A 23,269-nucleotide genomic window follows, 5' to 3' on the forward strand; every position below is an offset into this window, starting at 1 on the left:
GGAGAAGGACAAGATCATTGAACATCTACAGTCTGAGACAGACCATCTCAGATCCCTTTTAAAAGAGGAAAGGAGGAGAAGAAGAGTAGAAAGGGATCTAATGAATGAGTGGAAGGTTGAAATCCTGAGACTGAGGGAGTCAGAGAGACAGATGGAGGCAGAGAGACAGAGAGAAGCAGAGAGCCAGAGAGAAGCAGAGAGACAGAGAGAAGCAGAGAGACAGAGGGAGGCAGAGAGACAGAGAGAAGCAGAGAGGCAGAGAGAAGCAGAGAGACAGAGAGAAGCACAGAGACAGAGAGAAGCAGAGAGACAGAGAGAAGCAGAGAGACAGAGAGAAGCAGAGAGGCAGAGAGAAGCAGAGAGACAGAGAGAAGCAGAGAGACAGAGAGAAGCAGAGAGACAGAGGGAGGCAGAGAGACAGAGAGAAGCAGAGAGACAGAGGGAGGCAGAGAGACAGAGAGAAGCAGAGAGGCAGAGAGAAGCAGAGAGACAGAGGGAGTCAGAGAGACAAAGAGAAGCAGAGAGACAGAGAGAGGCAGAGAGACAGAGAGAAGCAGAGAGACAGAGGGAGGCAGAGAGACAGAGAGAAGCAGAGAGACAGAGAGAAGCAGAGAGACAGAGAGAAGCAGAGAGACAGAGAGAAGCAGAGAGACAGAGAGAAGCAGAGAGACAGAGAGAAGCAGAGAGACAGAGGGAGGCAGAGAGACAGAGAGAAGCAGAGAGACAGAGAGAAGCAGAGAGACAGAGAGAAGCAGAGAGACAGAGAGAAGCAGAGAGACAGAGGGAAGCAGAGAGACAGAGAGAAGCAGAGAGACAGAGAGAAGCAGAGAGACAGAGGGAGGCAGAGAGACAGAGAGAAGCAGAGAGACAGATGGAGGCAGAGAGACAGAGAGAAGCAGAGAGACAGAGAGAAGCAGAGAGACAGAGGGAGGCAGAGAGACAGAGGGAAGCAGAGAGACAGAGAGAAGCAGAGAGACAGAGGGAGGCAGAGAGACAGAGAGAAGCAGAGAGACAGAGAGAAGCAGAGAGACAGAGAGAAGCAGAGAGACAGAGGGAGGCAGAGAGACAGAGAGAAGCAGAGAGACAGATGGAGGCAGAGAGACAGAGAGAAGCAGAGAGACAGAGAGAAGCAGAGAGACAGGGGGTGGCAGAGAGAGTCACAGAAGCGAAGGAGAACCAGAGAAAAATGCAGGAGATCAAGAGAGTCAAACATCTGCTGGAGCTACTGATGGTGGATCTACAACTGGCCCACGTAAGACATGTCATTGTTATTATTAAATGGCCGTGTATATTCACCCAGCTGAAAATGAATGACGGTGGACAGCGGTACACTAACCCAATGTTAACCTTTATGCCTTTCCTTAACGTTAACCCTTACCTTGACCTCACTGAAACTATACCTAACCTTTACCTTAACCCAACCCTAGGTCCTGAACCTAACCTTCATTTATCTCAACCCCTATGCCTTTCTTCTGCCGGTTGAATATCCACTTCCTTATTAACATCATTACTGTTGTTGTTGTTGATAACTGTATGTGTGCAGGTTGTAAATAATTGCATTAGTGAAACATCATTTGTAGGAGTAATTTCTACAAGCATAAACATCAGAGGCAACATTGTTATAACATCACACAAATTGCAACAGGAATTTCTCAAACCCCTAACTGAATGGGCAAGCTAGTTGTGTGTTTGTATTTGTCCATAAAATGTCTCATAATTCTTTCAAACATGTCAATACATTAATTGACAATGAATTGTCCAGATGAATTGATCAAAATAACCCTGCTATTGATGTTGTCCAGTGTTTGATTCAATTACCTAGGTCTAGGTTGTATTTCTATGTATCATTCTCTGCAAATCCTTTGAAAGTATGTCTTGGTCATAGATTATCACTAATTTCACCTTTTAAAATGAAGCAAGAGATAGAGAGATTGAGGCTATGGCAGAAAGTCATGGAGGATCAGCGACCAAGACTGGCCTGGAACAACAAACCTATTGAGACAGAAAGAGAGAGGGAAAGAGAGAGAGAAAGGGAGAGAGAAAGGGAGATGGAAAGGGAGAGAAAAGCAGAATTGGAAAGACAAGAAATGAAGAAGAAAGTGAAACAGGCAGAAGAAACGATAAAAGCGTTAGAACGAGAGATTGAGAGATTGAAAGAGATGGAAAAGGAAATCATATTTGAAAGAGAAAGAGACATGTGTATTGCAGAGAATGAGAAAGTCAAACTGGTTAACGGAAAGGTAAAAGAGTTAGAGAGAGAGGTTGAGAGACTGAAAGAAGATATGACAACAAAAGAGATTCAATACAAAATCAAATTTGAAAGAGCGAAAGAAGCATATAGAAGACAGAATGAGAGAGTGAAACAGGTTAACCAAAATGTACTAGTGTTAGACAGAGAGGTTGTGAGAATGAAAGAAGAGATTAGATTGAAACACGAGACTGAACCAGAGAGAACATTTGATAGAGACAGAGAGAGAGAAAATGATTGGAGACGAAGAGAAGAGGAGATGAAAAATAGAGTGGAGAGAGAGATGGAGATGGAGACAGCCCTCATCAATGACAAAAAGACGTCTGAATTGGAGGAAGTCTTCAAGAAAATCAAGGTACAGCTGATAGAATTAGAAAATATGGAAACAGACGAATATAAATGGAAACAGAACCAAATGGACATGGAGGAGAAGATGGAGGGTGAGAACAACAAACAGAAAGAGGTAGAACGAAAGAGAATGGAGACAATACCAAAACAGAGACAACAAGTAGATGAGAAGAAGAAGGAGATGGAGAGCGAAGGAGAAGAAGAAAGATGTAAACAGAAGCAAATAGAGATGGAAGAGGAAGAAAGAGAGAGGGAGAAAGTGAGACAGAGAGAGATCAAAAGAAAGAGAGAATGAAGACAAAAAAGAATGGAAAGAGAGCAAGAGAGACAGAGAGAGATTGAAAGAGAGCATGAAGAAGAAAGATGTAAACAGAAGCAAATAGAGATGGAAGAGGAAGAAAGTGAAGAAGAGAGACAGAGAGAGATGGGAGAGAAAGAGAGACGACAACAACAAGAGGAGAGAAAGAGAAAGTTTGAGAGAGATCAAGAAGAAGAAGATATATGGAAACAGAAGCAAATTGACATGGAGAAGGAGGGAAGAGAGAGGGAGAACAAGATACAGAGAAAGATAGAAGAGATACACAGACGACAACAACAAGAGGAGAGACAGAAACAAATGGAGAAAGAGAAAGAAAGGGAGAAAGAATGAGAATCAGGGAGAGATAGAATTAAAAGATCAGCAACAGAAAGAGATGAAGAAAGAAAATATGATTATGAGAGAGAGGGAGGAAGCAGGAAGAACAAATGAGGGGCAGAATGAACTGGAGATAGAACAGGAGAGAGAGATGGAAGAAAAGCAGGAAGTGATTATTAAGAAAGCAGAGGAAGAGTACATGGAAAGAGAAGAGAGAGGAAAGGAAGTAAGCATGAAGAAAGATGTAGTAGTTCATGTTAAAGCTAAAGCACGGGAAGTCTTCAATAGACGTAAAGAGAGGAGGTTAGAAGTGTTGAAGGGGGAACGAGAACACATAGAAAGAGGACAACAAATCAGGAGGGACAAGGAGGAAAGACGGCTGGAGATGGAAAGAAAACAGGAGAGGGCAAGACAACAAGAGGAGCAGGATAAAAAACGAGAGATTGGAATTGCCAGACAGAAAGAAATGTTCAGACTAAGAGAGGAGGAGAGGCAGAGAGAGGAAAAGAGAGAGGAGGAGAGGCAGAGAGAGGAAAAGAGAGAGGAGGAGAGAAAGAGAGAGGAAAAGAGAGAGGAGGAGAGGCAGAGAGAGGAAAAGAGAGAGGAGGAGAGGCAGAGAGAGGAAAAGAGAGAGGAGGAGAGAAAGAGAGAGGAAAAGAGAGAGGAGGAGAGAAAGAGAGAGGAAAAGAGAGAGGAGGAGAGGCAGAGAGAGGAAAAGAGAGAGGAGGAGAGGCAGAGAGAGGAAAAGAGAGAGGAGGAGAGGCAGAGAGAGGAAAAGAGAGAGGAGGAGAGAAAGAGAGAGGAAAAGAGAGAGGAGGAGAGGCAGAGAGAGGAAAAGAGAGAGGAGGAGAGGCAGAGAGAGGAAAAGAGAGAGGAGGAGAGGCAGAGAGAGGAAAAGAGAGAGGAGGAGAGGCAGAGAGAGGAAAAGAGAGAGGAGGAGAGGCAGAGAGAGGAAAAGAGAGAGGAGGAGAGGCAGAGAGAGGAAAAGAGAGAGGAGGAGAGGCAGAGAGAGGAAAAGAGAGAGGAGGAGAGGCAGAGAGAGGAAAAGAGAGAGGAGGAGAGGCAGAGAGAGGAAAAGAGAGAGGAGGAGAGAAAGAGAGAGGAAAAGAGAGAGGAGGAGAGGCAGAGAGAGGAAAAGAGAGAGGAGGAGAGGCAGAGAGAGGAAAAGAGAGAGGAGGAGAGAAAGAGAGAGGAAAAGAGAGAGGAGGAGAGGCAGAGAGAGGAAAAGAGAGAGGAGGAGAGGCAGAGAGAGGAAAAGAGAGAGGAGGAGAGGCAGAGAGAGGAAAAGAGAGAGGAGGAGAGGCAGAGAGAGGAAAAGAGAGAGGAGGAGAGAAAGAGAGAGGAGGAGAGGCAGAGAGAGGAAAAGAGAGAGGAGGAGAGGCAGAGAGAGGAAAAGAGAGAGGAGGAGAGGCAGAGAGAGGAAAAGAGAGAGGAGGAGAGGCAGAGAGAGGAAAAGAGAGAGGAGGAGAGGCAGAGAGAGGAAAAGAGAGAGGAGGAGAGAAAGAGAGAGGAAAAGAGAGAGGAGGAGAGGCAGAGAGCCATTGAAGAGCCATTTAGCTTTAATCAGAGAGAGAGAGAACATCATAAAGGCAAACATAAGAGAGGAGATGTCAGAAGAGGAAAGAAGAGAGATCCCTGGGAATTACAAGATGGGTGAGACAGAGAACAGTGAAGAGGAGGAGGAGAAGGAAGATGACAAGGAGGACATTCTCCCACCTGATAAAAGTATCCGAAGGAGAGCTGTGGACTGGGTGAATAAGAAGTGGGAGAAGAGGAACCTCAAAAAGATCGAGAGAACGTATCAGAGAGAGGCTGAGGAGGGCTATAAGATCGTCCACATAGGTAAGACCTGTTTTACCTCTGCTTATGACATCATCCTCTTTAGTCTCCTCTACACACATAAGTTCCAGGCCAGTCATCATGTTGCATCATTGTTTCAATATAAAACTTCTGTCCAAAGAATATGTTAGCTGACATGGCTAATTGAGTGACTGACTGACATAACAAGAAAAATACTGCTGATGTAACAACCACGTTTTTAAATGATACCTTATGTCATCTACTAGTCTAACTCTCAAGACTAAGTAGAGACCCAGAAAGAGTTCCTAAAAAACACACACAAAAAAGGCTTTTGGGGGGGTCGGGGGTCCGCTAGTTGCCATGGAGCCCTAAGCTATCACATAGGCCCTGGCACTATACAAGGAATAGGTGCCATTTGGGGCTCATGTTCAACTTAGGGTCAGGTCAATTCGGGATGGGAATTATTGCACTTTATTGACAAATTCCATGCCTTGCTCAATTGAAAAGATTAAAGAATCATTGAGCTCCAACTGTGTTTTCTATTCTTAATTCCCTGTGTCCATTACATTTTAGTTGATACCAGATCCACTAAGTTGAATGTGAACTCTACTTCTTCTCCCCTCCCAGCCTTCCCTGGACACCCAAGGGTAATATCCACCATGACCCGGGCAGAGAGAGAGAGGGAGAAGAGGAAGGAGCTGCTGAAGGATGAGGAGAGAAGGAAGAAGTTGGAGGATTTCAATAAGCAGTGGAGAGAGCAGTCCCTGCTTAAAAAAAGGACTCATCAGAATCTGAAGGAGGAGAGGGAGAGGATGATGGAAAAGTACCTGGAGCAGATGAATCTGGAGGCTGATGCTCAAATCAACACCCGGTGTCTAACCACCCAACACAGCCACGATTCCAACCACGGTCAGGCATTGCCGGGATGGGCCACAGGCCAACAAGTAAGCCAAGAGCCTGTTGGATCTGGAGATGGCCAGCAGGAGGGGCCAAGGAGGCAGCAGGCATGGGCAGAGAACCAGGAGGGGAGTTCGGAGAACCAGCAGGAGTGGCCAGAGAACCAACAGGGGGTGCCAGAGAGCCAGGAGGGGAGTTCAGAGAACCAACAGGGGGTGCCAGAGAGCCAGGAGGGGAGTTCAGAGAACCAACAGGGGGTGCCAGAGAACCAGGAGGGGAGTTCGGAGAACCAGCAGGAGTGGCCAGAGAACCAACAGGGGGTGCCAGAGAGCCAGGAGGGGAGTTCAGAGAACCAACAGGGGGTGCCAGAGAGCCAGGAGGGGAGTTCAGAGAACCAACAGGGGGTGCCAGAGAGCCAGGAGGGGAGTTCAGAGAACCAGCAGGAGTGGCCAGAGAACCAACAGGGGGTGCCAGAGAGCCAGGAGGCGAGTTCAGAGAACCAGCAGGAGTGGCCAGAGAACCAACAGGGGGTGCCAGAGAGCCAGGAGGGGAGTTCAGAGAACCAACAGGGGGTGCCAGAGAGCCAGGAGGGGAGTTCAGAGAACCAACAGGGGGTGCCAGAGAGCCAGGAGGGGAGTTCAGAGAACCAGCAGGAGTGGCCAGAGAACCAACAGGGGGTGCCAGAGAGCCAGGAGGGGAGTTCAGAGAACCAACAGGGGGTGCCAGAGAGCCAGGAGGGGAGTTCAGAGAACCAGCAGGAGTGGCCAGAGAACCAACAGGGGGTGCCAGAGAGCCAGGAGGCGAGTTCAGAGAACCAGCAGGAGTGGCCAGAGAACCAACAGGGGGTGCCAGAGAGCCAGGAGGGGAGTTCAGAGAACCAACAGGGGGTGCCAGAGAGCCAGGAGGGGAGTTCAGAGAACCAACAGGGGGTGCCAGAGAGCCAGGAGGGGAGTTCAGAGAACCAGCAGGAGTGGCCAGAGAACCAACAGGGGGTGCCAGAGAGCCAGGAGGCGAGTTCAGAGAACCAGCAGGAGTGGCCAGAGAACCAACAGGGGGTGCCAGAGAGCCAGGAGGGGAGTTCAGAGAACCAGCAGGAGTGGCCAGAGAACCAACAGGGGGTGCCAGAGAGCCAGGAGGGGAGTTCAGAGAACCAGCAGGAGTGGCCAGAGAACCAACAGGGGGTGCCAGAGAGCCAGGAGGGGAGTTCAGAGAACCAGCAGGAGTGGCCAGAGAACCAACAGGGGGTGCCAGAGAACCAGGAGGGGAGTTCGGAGAACCAGCAGGAGTGGCCAGAGAACCAACAGGGGGTGCCAGAGAGCCATGAGGGGAGTTCAGAGAACCAACAGGGGGTGCCAGAGAACCAGGAGGGGAGTTCAGAGAACCAACAGGGGGTGCCAGAGAACCAACAGGGGGTGCCAGAGAACCAGGAGGGGAGTTCGGAGAACCAGCAGGAGTGGCCAGAGAACCAACAGGGGGTGCCAGAGAGCCAGGAGGGGAGTTCAGAGAACCAACAGGGGGTGCCAGAGAGCCAGGAGGGGAGTTCAGAGAACCAACAGGGGGTGCCAGAGAGCCAGGAGGGGAGTTCAGAGAACCAACAGGGGGTGCCAGAGAGCCAGGAGGGGAGTTCAGAGAACCAACAGGGGGTGCCAGAGAGCCAGGAGGGGAGTTCAGAGAACCAACAGGGGGTGCCAGAGAACCAACAGGGGGTGCCAGAGAACCAGGAGGGGAGTTCGGAGAACCAGCAGGAGTGGCCAGAGAACCAACAGGGGGTGCCAGAGAGCCAGGAGGGGAGTTCAGAGAACCAACAGGGGGTGCCAGAGAGCCAGGAGGGGAGTTCAGAGAACCAACAGGGGGTGCCAGAGAACCAGGAGGGGAGTTCAGAGAACCAACAGGGGGAGCCAGAGAACCAACAGGGGGTGCCAGAGAACCAACAGGGGGAGCCAGAGAACCAACAGGGGGAGCCAGAGAACCAACAGGGGGAGCCAGAGAACCAACAGGGGGAGCCAGAGAACCAACAGGGGGAGCCAGAGAGCCAGGAGGGGAGTTCAGAGAACCAACAGGGGGAGCCAGAGAGCCAGCAGCTAGAAGCTCCAGAAGAGGCTGAAACATCAGAGCCATCCTCCAAGAACAAGAAAAGGCCAGGCATCTGGAAGAGAATTAAGATGAGGTAAATAATGTTTAAACATGTATTCATGTTACACTGTTTATATATATGTTGTCACTTTAAAAGTGACATTATCCAAATGTGAGGGTTTAGTGTACATGCAACACACATGTAAATATATAGATACTTACCTGTCTCTGTGATGTCTTACAGCATTCCTGACGTGCTGTCTGCCTAGAGCTGGAACTCGATGAAGCCACAGTTCCACTGAGGTTACATTGGTAATTAAAAGTGTCACCCAATAATTCCTCCTCCTCTTTAAGTCATCAAGCCACATTTCCTCCACAAAACATGATATTCTCCTCAAGCCAGAAAGTATCCTCTTTATCAAGGCAACAAACCATCTAAGGTCAGTGACTCTCCTCCCCAGAGCAGAGATTCTCATCTTTATCCAAGTTGAATTCATCTCTGCTCACCACCTCTACTGTCCTAGAAAATATCCCCAAATGGACATGGTTTAAACAGAAGTCCTCCCCTTAGACCAGTGGCTCCACAGACCAGAGTTTCTCATCTTTATTCAAGTTGAATGCAACTCTGATCATTTCCACCACCTCACCTGTTAAGGGGAGGTGCTGAAAAGGAGGTCTGGGAGGAGGTCTGCAGGTAGCCTGGACCGGACCGGTTGCAGCTAAGTTGCTGGCTCCATCCCCGGGCAGAGCTGCTCAAGTCAGGCCAGTGATGTTTGTTGATGTCATTTTCGTTAGCAAAGTTGTACGCTTTAATAAAAGCAGTTATTAAAAAAGCAATATTGTTGTTACGGTGTGGATTGTTGTTATTTATTAGAATTGAAACATCCAGTAGTCATGGTAGATGTTAGACTTTCAATGAGACACCTAACATTCCATCAGTCTGACACAATGTGTGACATGTTATATTAGAGAGGAGTCCTCTATACACATAAATTGCACTATAACGGTGACAAACGGTGCCCACAAATAGTTGGGACAGCTTTATGTAGAACCTATTTACTTTTTGGAGGTGAAATGTAGCTAAAAATGTGCTATCCTCTGCTCAGAGGGTTAAGGAACCGTCTTAAAACTGCAACGCAAATAATTGCCTGTAAATGAAAAAGATAAATTCCTTCTCAACTACATGGCATAGAGATCTCAAATAAATTTGACACTGTAAAGAGACCTCTTCTCTCCAATACAATTAGTTACATTTTTTTTTACTTCTATAAAATCTATAAAATGTAAAATAAATAACTTTACATAAAAAATACTTTATAAAAGGGATAATCAACTCAGGGCTTTATGGTTCTCTGGAAAATAATGCAAATCCATGGAAGGTCAGTTCCACAGTGTTCATTATTTACCATAGAACACATAGTCCCTCGTTGATTATCCCTGACATAACTTTATGAGCTGGATTTGCCTTTCTTTGCAACAGTGGAAGCTGCTGAGGAGACGACAGCTCATAATAATGGTTGGAATGGAGTCAATGGAGTGGTATCAACCCATCAAAGATGTGGTTTCCATGTGTTTGATACCACTCAATTGACTTCATTCCAGAAATTATTATGAGCTGTCCTCCCCTCAGAAGCCTCCTCTGCTTTGCAATTAGTTTGTTCGTTTTCAGTTGTTAGCATTTAGCTAACAGCGTCTATGTGAATTTGCTAACAGTTTGTGCTAATTTGTTAGGATTCTGGAAATAGATGCCCATAGGCTTTTCTTGTGTTTTTAGCATCCCCTCATGTGCTATGCTGGTAGTACTTCAAATCCTGGTATGAGAGAAGGACGTTATGACAATATGAAAATCTGGATACAGCCCAAGCCTAATCACCACACCTACCACAACTACCACACCTATGTACCACAACTACCACCCCTATCTACCACAACTACCACACCTACATACCACAACTACCACCCCTATCTACCACAACTACCACACCTACCTATCACAACTACCACAACTACCACACCTACCTATCACAACTACTACACCAACCTACCTACCACAACTACCACATCTACCACACCGACCTACCACAACTACCACACCTACCATCACCACACCTACCACACCCACCACAACTACAAAACCAACCATCACCAAACCTACCTACCACAACTACCACACCTACATACCACAACTACCACCCCTATCTACCACAACTACCACACCTACCTACCACAACTACCACACCTACCACACCGACCTACCACAACTACCATCAACACATCGACCAAACCTACCATCACCAAACCTACAAACCACAACTACCACACCTACCATCACCATGTTCCTACTGTATATTTCATTACCACACCTACCAAACTTACCTACCACAACTACCATCAACACATCGACCAAACCTACCATCATTAAGTCAAACAACATCTAAATTAGCAATTAGCTACTGTAGGTCTATACTGCTCCTACATGGTGTAACAATACATCATGTAGATGTATATAATGAACAGACTAGGTCTATACTGCTCCTACATGGTGTAACAATACATCATGTAGCTGTATATAATGAACAGACTAGGTCTATACTGCTCCTACATGGTGTAACAATACATCATGTAGATGTATATAATGAACAGACTAGGTCTATACTGCTCCTACATGGACTAACAATACATCATGTAGATGTATATAATGAACAGACTAGGTCTATACTGCTCCTACATGGTGTAACAATACATCATGTAGATGTATATAATGAACAGACTAGGTCTATACTGCTCCTACATGGTGTAACAATACATCATGTAGATGTATATAATGAACAGACTAGGTATATACTGCTCCTACATGGTGTAACAATACATCATGTAGATGTATATAATGAACAGACTAGGTCTATACTGCTCCTACATGGTGTAACAATACATCATGTAGATGTATATAATGAACAGACTAGGTCTATACTGCTCCTACGTGGTGTAACAATACATCATGTAGATGTATATAATGAACAGACTAGGTCTATACTGCTCCTACATGGTGTAACAATACATCATGTAGATGTATATAATGAACAGACTAGGTCTATACTGCTCCTACATGGAGTAACAATACATCATATAGATGTATATAATGAACAGACTAGGTCTATACTGCTCCTACATGGTGTAACAATACATCATGTAGATGTATATAATGAACAGACTAGGTCTATACTGCTGCTACATGGTGTAACAATACATCATCATGTAGATGTATATAATGAACAGACTAGGTCTATACTGCTCCTACATGGTGTAACAATACATCATGTAGATGTATATAATGAACAGACTAGGTCTATACTGCTCCTACATGGTGTAACAATACATCATGTAGATGTATATAATGAACAGACTAGGTCTATACTGCTCCTACGTGGTGTAACAATACATCATGTAGATGTATATAATGAACAGACTAGGTCTATACTGCTCCTACGTGGTGTAACAATACATCATGTAGATGTATATAATGAACAGACTAGGTCTATACTGCTCCTACATGGTGTAACAATACATCATGTAGATGTATATAATGAACAGACTAGGTCTATACTGCTCCTACATGGTGTAACAATACATCATATAGATGTATATAATGAACAGACTAGGTCTATACTGCTCCTACATGGTGTAACAATACATCATGTAGATGTATATAATGAACAGACTAGGTCTATACTGCTGCTACATGGTGTAACAATACATCATGTAGATGTATATAATGAACAGACTAGGTCTATACTGCTGCTACATGGTGTAACAATACATCATGTAGATGTATATAATGAACAGACTAGGTCTATACTGCTCCTACATGGTGTAACAATACATCATGTAGATGTATATAATGAACAGACTAGGTCTATACTGCTCCTACGTGGTGTAACAATACATCATGTAGATGTATATAATGAACAGACTAGGTCTATACTGCTCCTACGTGGTGTAACAATACATCATGTAGATGTATATAATGAACAGACTAGGTCTATACTGCTCCTACATGGTGTAACAATACATCATGTAGATGTATATAATGAACAGACTAGGTCTATACTGCTCCTACATGGTGTAACAATACATCATATAGATGTATATAATGAACAGACTAGGTCTATACTGCTCCTACATGGTGTAACAATACATCATGTAGATGTATATAATGAACAGACTAGGTCTATACTGCTGCTACATGGTGTAACAATACATCATGTAGATGTATATAATGAACAGACTAGGTCTATACTGCTGCTACATGGTGTAACAATACATCATGTAGATGTATATAATGAACAGACTAGGTCTATACTGCTCCTACATGGTGTAACAAATGTTTGGGGTCACTTAGAAATGTCCTTGTTTTTTAAAGAAAGTCACATTTTTTGTCCATTAAAATAACACCAAATTGATCAGAAATACAGTGTAGACATTGTTAATGTTGTAAATAACTATTGTAGCTGAAAACGACAAATTTTTTATGGAATATCTACATAGGCGTATAGAGGCCCATTATCAGCAAACATCACTCCTGTGTTCCAATGGCACGTTGTGTTAGCTAATCCAAGTTTATCATTTTAAAAGGCTAATTGATCATTAGAAAACCCTTTTGCAATTATGTTAGCACAGCTGAAAACTGTTGTGCTGATTTAACAAAGCTTTTGTAAACAGTGTTGTTGCATAACAATCAGGCAGTAGAACAACAATAATCATCACCCTCTTGACCAATCTTCCCTCCCCTTAACATTGGGTTGATTCAGACCCTGTCAGTGTACCAGGTGGACATTGGGTTGATTCAGACCCTGTCAGTGTACCAGGTGGACATTGGGTTGATTCAGACCCTGTCAGTGTACCAGGTGGACATTGGGTTGATTCAGACCCTGTCAGTGTACCAGGTGGACATTGGGTTGATTCAGACCCTGTCAGTGTACCAGGTGGACATTGGGTTGATTCAGACCCTGCCAGTGTACCAGGTGGACATTGGGTTGATTCAGACCCTGTCAGTGTACCAGGTGGACATTGGGTTGATTCAGACCCTGCCAGTGTACCAGGTGGACATTGGGTTGATTCAGACCCTGTCAGTGTACCAGGTGGACATTGGGTTGATTCAGACCCTGTCAGTGTACCAGGTGGACATTGGGTTTGATTCAGACCCTGTCAGTGTACCAGGTGGACATTGGGTTGATTCAGACCCTGCCAGTGTACCAGGTGGACATTGGGTTTGATTCAGACCCTGTCAGTGTTCCAGGTGGACATTGGGTTGATTCAGACCCTGTCAGTGTACCAGGTGGACATTGGGTTGATTCAGACCCTGCCAGTGTACCAGGTGGACATTGGGTTTGATTCAGACCCTGCCAGTGTACCAGGTGGACATTGGGTTGATTCAGACCCTGCCAGTGTACCAGGTGGACATTGGGTTTGATTCAGACCCTGCCAGCATGGCCAGAAATGTATTCCAAGGTCAGTAACTTATAACCACAGAACCACCCCAGACCTTTCATGGATGACTAAAAACACCTAAGTATTATATTTACTGTCATGGTCTAGTATGTCATCGCCTCAGACACCAGTCACAATGCTGGCTGAGGTACTAGTAAAACATGACATATTATTTCCTAACCATTCACAATGCTGGCTGAGGTACGAGTAAAACATGACATATTATTTCCTAACCATTCACAATACTGGCTGAGGTACTAGTAAAACATGACATATTATTTCCTAACCATTCACAATGCTGGCTGAGGTACTAGTAAAACATGACATATTATTTCCTAACCATTCACAATGCTGGCTGAGGTACGAGTAAAACATGACATATTATTTCCTAACCATTCACAATGCTGGCTGAGGTACGAGTAAAACATGACATATTATTTCCTAACCATTCACAATGCTGGCTGAGGTACGAGTAAAACATTACATATTATTTCCTAACCATTCACAATGCTGGCTGAGGTACTAGTAAAACATGACATATTATTTCCTAACCATTCACAATGCTGGCTGAGGTACGAGTAAAACATGACATTATTTCCTAATTGTCAAAAAATCCCCACTCCTTAATCAACTGGTCTCTCTCTGTTTAACCAGAATAACGTGAGTTGTGACCTTCAGACTGTTAGACTGTTAATCCATAATCAACTAGTCTCTCACTGAGACAGCTTCGATGGCCCAATAAAAAAAAACCAGTAAGTTTCTGCCAGCCAATGTGATAATTCCTGTACAGTACATGTGTAGAAGGATATTTCCAGTGCAGTACATGTGTAGAGGGATAATCCCAGTGCAGTACATGTGTAAAGGGTGTAGAGGGATAATCCCAGTGCAGTACATGTGTAAAGGGTGTAGAGGGATCATTCCAGTACACCGGTTATTGACTGGAGACTTAAAAAGCTGAAAACAGGTCCCTAGTGGAATGACAACAACATGGCTGCTTGTTAAAGAAGAGATGGAGAGAGAGACAGAGATAACCATATACATTGCACATGGACCGTAAGAAATCCTGAATGTATTGAAATGCCTGGGCTCGCAGGGGATGTGTTAATTCATAACCCATCATTTATACCTGTTAATTCATAACCCATCATTTATACCTGTTAATTCATAACCCATCATTTATAACCCATCATTTATACCTGTTAATTCATAACCCATCATTTATACCTGTTAATTCATAACCCATCATTTATAACCCATAATTTATACCTGTTAATTCATATCCCATCATTTATACCTGTTAGTTCATAACCCATCATTTATACCTGTTAGTTCATAACCCATCATTTATACCTGTTAGTTCATAACCCATCATTTATACCTGTTAGTTCATAACCCATCATTTATACCTGTTAATTCACAACCCATCATTTATACCTGTTAATTCACAACCCATCATTTATACCTGTTAATTCACAACCCATCATTTATACCTGTTAGTTCATAACCCATCATTTATACCTGTTAGTTCATAACCCATCATTTATACCTGTTAATTCATAACCCATCATTTATGCCTGTTCATTCATAACCCATCATTTATGCCTGTTAATTCATAACCCATCATTTATGCCTGTTAATTCATAACCCATCATTTATGCCTGTTAATTCATAACCCATCATTTATACCTGTTAATTCATAACCCATCATTTATACCTGTTAGTTCATAACCCATCATTTATACCTGTTAGTTCATAACCCATCATTTATTCCTGTTAATTCATAACCCATCATTTATACCTGTTAATTCATAACCCATTTATACCTGTTAGTTCATAACCCATCATTTATACCTGTTAATTCATATCCCATCATTTATACCTGTTAGTTCATAACCCATCATTTATACCTGTTAGTTCATAACCCATCATTTATACCTGTTAGTTCATAACCCATCATTTATACCTGTTAGTTCATAACCCATCATTTATACCTGTTAGTTCATAACCCATCATTTATACCTGTTAGTTCATAACCCATCATTTATACCTGTTAATTCATAACCCATCATTTATACCTGTTAGTTCATAACCCATCATTTATACCTGTTAGTTCATAACCCATCATTTATACCTGTTAGTTCATAACCCATCATTTATACCTGTTAGTTCATAACCCATCATTTATACCTGTTAGTTCATAACCCATCATTTATACCTGTTAGTTCATAACCCATCATTTATACCTGTTAATTCATAACCCATCATTTATACCTGTTAATTCATAACCCATCATTTATACCTGTTAATTCATAACCCATCATTTATACCTGTTAGTTCATAACCCATCATTTATACCTGTTAGTTCATAACCCATCATTTATACCTGTTAGTTCATAACCCATCATTTATACCTGTTAGTTCATAACCCATCATTTATACCTGTTAGTTCATAACCCATCATTTATACCTGTTAGTTCAGGGGCGGTTCAGGCAGGCTGGCATGCTCCCCGACCTTACTTGGCAGGAACTAATGAAGATCCATTATAAACCCCAGGAAGAGTAGCTGCTGCCTTGGCAGGAACTAATGGGGATCCATTACAAATACTTGTATCAATATATTTGTGTCTCTTTTCTCTCGGATTCGAAAAAGCTAATTAGCATCAAAGTAGACGACATGCAAGACTACAAATCCCTGCAAGCTCCTGCATGTCATCTCTAGCCAACACCTTTCACAGAACAGGTCACTGAATTGTCCATTGAAATACATTTTGACAATTTAATCATTGCTACATTAAGGCCTGTTTGCTGGAGTGCTGCAGAGATGGTTGTCCTTCTGGAAGGTTCTCCCATCTCCACAGAGGAACTCTGGAGTGAACATCGGGTTCTTGGTCACCTCCTTGACCAAGGCCCTTCTCCCCAGATTGCTCAGTTTGGCCAGGCAGCCAGCTCTAGGAAGAATCTTGGTGGTTCCAAACTTCTTCCATATAAGAATGATGGAGGCCACTGTGTTCTTGGGGACCTTCAATGCTGAAGACATTTTTTGGTACCTTTCCCAGATCTGTGCCTCGACACAATCCTGTCTCAGAGCTCTATGGACAATTCCTTTGACCTCATGGCTCGGTTTTTGTTCTGACATGCACTGTAAACTGTGGGATCTTATATAGACAGTTGTGTGCCTTTCCTAATCATGTCTAATCAATTGAATTTACCACAAGTGGACTCCAATCAAGTTGTAGAAACATTTCAAGGAAGATCAATTGAATCAGGATGCATCTGAGCTCAATTTCGAGTCTCATAGCAAAGGGTCTGAATACTTAAGTAAATACATTTGGAAAAATGTTTTTTTAAAATGATTTTGTTTTCTCATTATGGGTTATTGTGATGGCATTATGGGGTATTGATTATTCAATTATGAAATTATTCAACTTTAGAATAAGGCTGTAATGTAACTAAATGTTTAAAAAGTGAAGGGGTCTGAATACTTAATGAATGCACTGTATACCCCTTGCAGTTTTGTACACAGTCATGTGATACGTGGTATAGAAGAGTCCAATCTTAGGAGAGTACATGGGAGGCACTATACTGTGTGTCTGCAGGTGTCTATCTGGTCAAAACCACTGATACAGGTGCCCCTCCACCCTCTGGTGGGATGGATCATGTCTACAGAGAAACCTAGATTCAAATACTTAGATTTGTGTGTATTGGGTCTATGTTGTGAAATTGTTAGATATTACTTGTTAGATATTACTGCACTGTCGCAGCTAGAAACACAAGCATTTCACTACACCCACAATAATATCTGCTAAACACGTGTATGTGACCAATAAAATGTGATTTTGATTTGAAATAAACGTCCTATTTATCAAAGATGCTTTTGGCTGGAGTCAAAATGACTCCAAAGGATTTGAATTTGTTAAAAGTCCATATTGATATAGAAACACTAAACCATGATTTAGATTTATTAAGAACAAGTTGATTGACAAAGTCATTAAGAATTGAATAAACTACATTTTGGCTATGATAAAAGATATGCCTCTGGGGTCAAAATGATCCATGTCAGAAGTATGGTTCAATGCAAATATGTAGTGGGTGTAAAGTTTGTTTTAAATTCTCACTCATTAAAAACGAATCAATCAACACATGCTTCTCTTTGAACGACTTAGTATAATGTTTAACGTTTATGAAATAAATTAAAAATAAACGTTTGGTTCCTCAACTGCGTTGCCCAGTACAGTCAGCAGATGGCGATGTGCGTCTTTTAGGTTCAGGCGATGCTGCCAGTGTGACGTCTAATCTAGTGGACGGGACGCTCCTTCAACAACAACAGCTAGTCAGACACCTCGGTAGCTTTCTAACAAACATAGCTACAACATTCACGCTCTTTACACTGGTTTGGTGTATATTAGTCGCTGTGTATTAAACACACTTCTGTCGTATGTACTTGTTGACCCATTTAATGATATATTTACGTTGTTTGTCAGCTAGCTGGTTTGCTAAGTTAGCTTAGAACTAGGCTAGTCGCTAATGCTAACTAGCTAACATCCCCGACCATGAGTTCACTAAGCTACTCTCCTCCTGCTAAAGAAGCGGAGGTCTGCTGGACGGAGAAAGAAGCTCTAGTGAAAGAGGAGGAGGAAGAGGAGGCTGTTACAATACAAAAACAAGTAGAGGGTGAAGCTGTTAGCGTGAAAGAAGAAGAGAAAGACGTTACAGTGAAAGAAGAGAAAGACGCGTTCAGAGTGAAAGAGGAGGAGGATGTTACTGTAAAAGAAGAGGCGGCAGAGAAAGAGGAGGATTCAGTTTTTGGAGTGAAAGGGGAGGAGGGGGAGATGACTGTCACATTGGAGGAAGAAGAGGAGGTTGGAGATCTGTTTAACACCAGTAAGTACCGTCTCTGCAGTCGTTGAACCAATATGCAGTAAAGGGGTTCTACACTTTAATGTTGTTCTGTAGGAATGGCTGAAGCTACACTGTAACGTGTAGAACATCAAGAGTGGACCATCAACAAAACGTTAACAATTGATCAAATGCATCCAATGACAATGCCTGAAATACTGTAGTCCTCAATATCTCCTATTAGATTAGCCCAAGATGTTCTCTTAAAGGGGCAATCAGCAGTTGTTACATCCATTTTGGGACTTATACATTCATGATATGTACCCATCTGTTTCTTGAATAAATCACTTATAAATGCCTCATGAGCTTAGTTCAACTGTCGAACCCCATCAGAACCCAAAATATAAGCTTCTTTTACTCCAATGTTTGTCAGTAAATATAAACAAACACTGTATATCCTCAAAACATGGTTAAAACTAGAATGTTGATATCATGGATGGTTACATTTCTCCAGCCCCATCCCTCAGCTTTTTACTGAAACGGGCAGGGAGTTCGCTTTGTTATTGTTTCTACTGCTGATTGCTGCCCCCGTTACTCCTCAAGGTCCAAGGACTGTATGTTATTTTCAGAGGTAGACTGGCTCTGTTCAGGTAAAATAGTCAAATAATCCATCTAAATGTGAATCGATTCTCAATTGCAATACGTTTCTAGAAGCATAAATTGCTGTACTTTCATATCAATTCAGAGTAATTTCACACAATATTTAAATATCACATCAAAATAATTTCACATAATACTTTCCGGACTAGTCTCCCAGTCCCTGCTGCTGAAAAACATCCCCACAGCATGATGCTGCCACCACCATGCTTCACCGTAGGGATGGTGCCAGGTTTCCTCCAGATGTGACTCTTGGCAGTCAGGCCAATGAGTTCAATCTTGGTTTCATCAAGTCAGAGAATCTTGTTTCTCATGGTCTTAGAGTCTTAAGGTGCCTTTTGTCAAACTCCAAGCAGGCTGTCATATGCCTTTTACTGAGGAGTGGCTTCTGTCTGGCCACTCTACCATAAAGGTCTGATTGGTGGACTGCTGCAGAGATGGTTGTCCTTCTGGAAGGTTCTCCCATCTCCACAGAGGAACTCTGGAGCTCTGTCAGAGTGACCATCAGGTTTGTGGTCACCTCCCTGACCGAGGCCCTTCTCCCCCAATCGCTCAGTTTGGCCGGGTGACCAGCTCTAGGAAGAGTATTCCATTTATGAATGATGGAGGCCACTGTGTTCTTGGGGACCTTCAATACTGCAGAATTATTTTTGGTACCCATCCCCAGATCTGTGCCTCGACACAATCCTGTCTCGGAGCTCTACAGACAATTCCTTCGACCTCATGGCTTGGTTTTTGCTCTGACATGCACTGTCAACTGTGGGACCTTATATAGACAGGTGTGTGCCTTTCCAAATCATATCCAATCAATTGAATTTACCACAGGTGGACTCCGAACAACTTGTAGATACATCTCAAGGATGATTAATGGAAACAAGATGCACCTGAAAGCAATTTCGAGTCTCATAGCAAAGGGTCTGAATACTTAAGTAAATAAGGTATTTCTGTTTTTTACCTGTTTTCACTTTGTCATTATGGGCTATTGATGACACCCCTCTGAAACAAGAGCCTAACCATCAGAAAAACCTCTTCCTTAGAAGAGTTGTTATGCTCCTATAGTTTCTGGTAATAGACTACACCAGCAGTCGTTATGCTCCTATAGTTTCTGGTAATAGACTACACCAGCAGTTGTTATGCTCCTATAGTTTCTGGTAATAGGCTACACCAGCAGTCGTTATGCTCCTATAGTTTCTGGTAATAGACTACACCAGCAGTCGTTATGCTCCTATAGTTTCTGGTAATAGACTACACCAGCAGTTGTTATGCTCCTATAGTTTCTGGTAATAGGCTACACCAGCAGTCGTTAAGCTATAGTTTCTGGTAATAGACTACACCAGCAGTCGTTATGCTCCTATAGTTTCTGGTAATAGACTACACCAGCAGTTGTTATGCTCCTATAGTTTCTGGTAATAGGCTACACCAGCAGTCGTTATGCTCCTATAGTTTCTGGTAATAGACTACACCAGCAGTCGTTATGCTCCTATAGTTTCTGGTAATAGGCTACACCAGCAGTTGTTATGCTCCTATAGTTTCTGGTAATAGGCTACACCAGCAGTCGTTATGCTCCTATAGTTTCTGGTAATAGACTACACCAGCAGTCGTTATGCTCCTATAGTTTCTGGTAATAGACTACAGTCGTTATGCTCCTATAGTTTCTGGTAATAGACTACACCAGCAGTCGTTATGCTCCTATAGTTTCTGGTAATAGACTACACCTGCAGTCGTTATGCTCCTATAGTTTCTGGTAATAGACTACAGTCGTTATGCTCCTATAGTTTCTGGTAATAGGCTACACCAGCAGTCGTTATGCTCCTATAGTTTCTGGTAATAGGCTACACCAGCAGTCGTTATGCTCCTATAGTTTCTGGTAATAGACTACACCAGCAGTCGTTATGCTCCTATAGTTTCTGGTAATAGACTACACCAGCAGTCGTTATGCTCCTATAGTTTCTGGTAATAGACTACACCAGCAGTCGTTATGCTCCTATAGTTTCTGGTAATAGACTACACCAGCAGTCGTTATGCTCCTATAGTTTCTGGTAATAGACTACACCAGCAGTCGTTATGCTCCTATAGTTTCTGGTAATAGGCTACACCAGCAGTCGTTATGCTCCTATAGTTTCTGGTAATAGACTACACCAGCAGTCGTTATGCTCCTATAGTTTCTGGTAATAGGCTACACCAGCAGTCATTATGCTCCTATAGTTTCTGGTAATAGACTACACCAGCAGTCGTTATGCTCCTATAGTTTCTGGTAATAGTCTACACCAGCAGTCGTTATGCTCCTATAGTTTCTGGTAATAGACTACACCAGCAGTCGTTATGCTCCTATAGTTTCTGGTAATAGACTACAGTCGTTATGCTCCTATAGTTTCTGGTAATAGGCTACACCAGCAGTCGTTATGCTCCTATAGTTTCTGGTAATAGGCTACACCAGCAGTCGTTATGCTCCTATAGTTTCTGGTAATAGACTACACCAGCAGTCGTTATGCTCCTATAGTTTCTGGAAATAGACTACACCAGCAGTCGTTATGCTCCAATAGTTTCTGGTAATAGGCTACACCAGCAGTCGTTATGCTCCTATAGTTTCTGGTAATAGACTACACCAGCAGTCGTTATGCTCCTATAGTTTCTGGTAATAGACTACACCAGCAGTCGTTATGCTCCTATAGTTTCTGGTAATAGACTACAGTCGTTATGCTCCTATAGTTTCTGGTAATAGGCTACACCAGCAGTCGTTATGCTCCTATAGTTTCTGGTAATAGGCTACACCAGCAGTCGTTATGCTCCTATAGTTTCTGGTAATAGGCTACACCAGCAGTCGTTATGCTCCTATAGTTTCTGGTAATAGACTACACCAGCAGTCGTTATGCTCCTATAGTTTCTGGTAATAGACTACACCAGCAGTCGTTATGCTCCTATAGTTTCTGGTATTAGGCTACACCAGCAGTCAGCAACCTTTTCCATTTGGTGCCAATTTCTGATCATTTCTACTGATCTGGTGCTAGTTATGATTTTCATATTCACATTTTACTGGAACAGTTTCATTTAATTTATAATAGTATTAATAATTATAATTGTCTTTATCTCAACATCATTCTCTGTGGTTAATCTACATTCTATTTAAATGAAAATTATAAATATACATTTTTATTTCCATTGCTAAGTTTAAAATGACCTACATAAAGCCCAAAAATTTAAACACGCCAACTCATTAGTGGTGGTGTGTTAAGACAATCAGAAATACTATCAGACATCCCCAAATGTAACTTTGACTATAATTACTGTTCCCTGAAGGAGGGAAACGAGGTACAACACCTGTTTGGCCCCACCCCTTCCTGGGTCGGTGAAGAGCGGTATTAAATTTAAGGAAGAAATCCGAGCCTCGCGCTCATCACCTGTAGAAGGCGGGGCTTCCAGCGAGGCGTGGATTTAATAGTATGTTGTACCTAGTTTCCCTCCTTCAGGGAACAGTAGTTATAGTCATAACGTGTGGATTTAATAGTATGTTGTACCTAGTTTCCCTCCTTCAGGGAACAGTAGTTATAGTCATAACGTTACGCTTGTCAAATGATGAACTTTGCTGTCGGACAGTTTTTTTGTATTCAGATCTCTGAAATGCTCTCTAATTACATAACATTTAGTGTCTCCTTATGGTACGCTGGGAAAATAGTTTTCATGGGCACAGAAATCCTAAATCATTTCAGAGTTTGCTAAATCCAATGGTTCTAACCAAGAGTCATCTTTACTTTATTGACAACACCCAAATGGATACTGTCATTAACGCAGTTCTTCAATAATTACACATAATTCTTAATACTGTAGCTGTTTAGTTAGTCACATGTTCAACTATCATCAGCTGATCCAGGAAATCATTTTCTGAATGACAGTCACATGACAAACATCACGACATGCAACAACAACCAAAGTGCTTCTTCATTCATTACTCTGGTAAAGACAGTTATGCCGTGCTCCACGTTGGATCCAACATCCCTAAGAAATTGATGTTTATAATGTGTTATTGTCTGCCTGATTTACAGTAGCGTCTCGTTAGTCTGTTTGCACACAGAGATACTTAGCTCATAATGTGTAGAGAACTGTTCCTTGATGGATAGGCTATTGTACAACACACAGAGCTATTTTCCTTTATTCAGGACATTTAGAATGACAACACATTACAGAATAGCCTAGTGGGATTATTCACAAAATTATCTGGTGATCAGGTTATGAAATGTCATGAAAGACATTTTAGTTTCCATGTTTCACCTGAAGTATGAAATTATTTATAG

General features: G+C 42.8%; 3 protein-coding genes across 5 annotated transcripts in view; 2 read left to right on the forward strand and 1 right to left on the reverse strand.

Annotated features, from left to right (window-relative positions):
• LOC145850252 (tripartite motif-containing protein 16-like) overlaps window positions 1–23,269 on the reverse strand; it is a 698,685-nt gene that overhangs the window by 486,870 nt on the left and 188,546 nt on the right. The gene's annotated exons all lie outside the window — the stretch shown is intronic.
• Window positions 1,123–3,748, forward strand: LOC123732963 (uncharacterized). Its single transcript, XM_082971243.1, has 2 exons — window positions 1,123–1,252; window positions 1,917–3,748. Exons 1-2 carry the CDS (start codon window positions 1,187–1,189, stop codon window positions 2,889–2,891), a joined length of 1,041 nt encoding a protein of 346 aa, XP_082827369.1. The 5' UTR covers window positions 1,123–1,186; the 3' UTR covers window positions 2,892–3,748.
• LOC123735851 (uncharacterized) lies at window positions 4,880–6,130 on the forward strand (the record flags this gene model as incomplete). Its single annotated transcript, XM_045713049.2, has 2 exons — window positions 4,880–5,072; window positions 5,658–6,130. Coding segments are annotated over exons 1-2 (666 nt in total), but the record flags the coding sequence as incomplete, so codon positions are not given.

The sequence above is a fragment of the Salmo salar genome, unplaced genomic scaffold, assembly GCF_965601325.2.
Source record: "Salmo salar unplaced genomic scaffold, fSalSal1 ptg000221l, whole genome shotgun sequence".
NCBI lineage: Eukaryota > Metazoa > Chordata > Actinopteri > Salmoniformes > Salmonidae > Salmo > Salmo salar.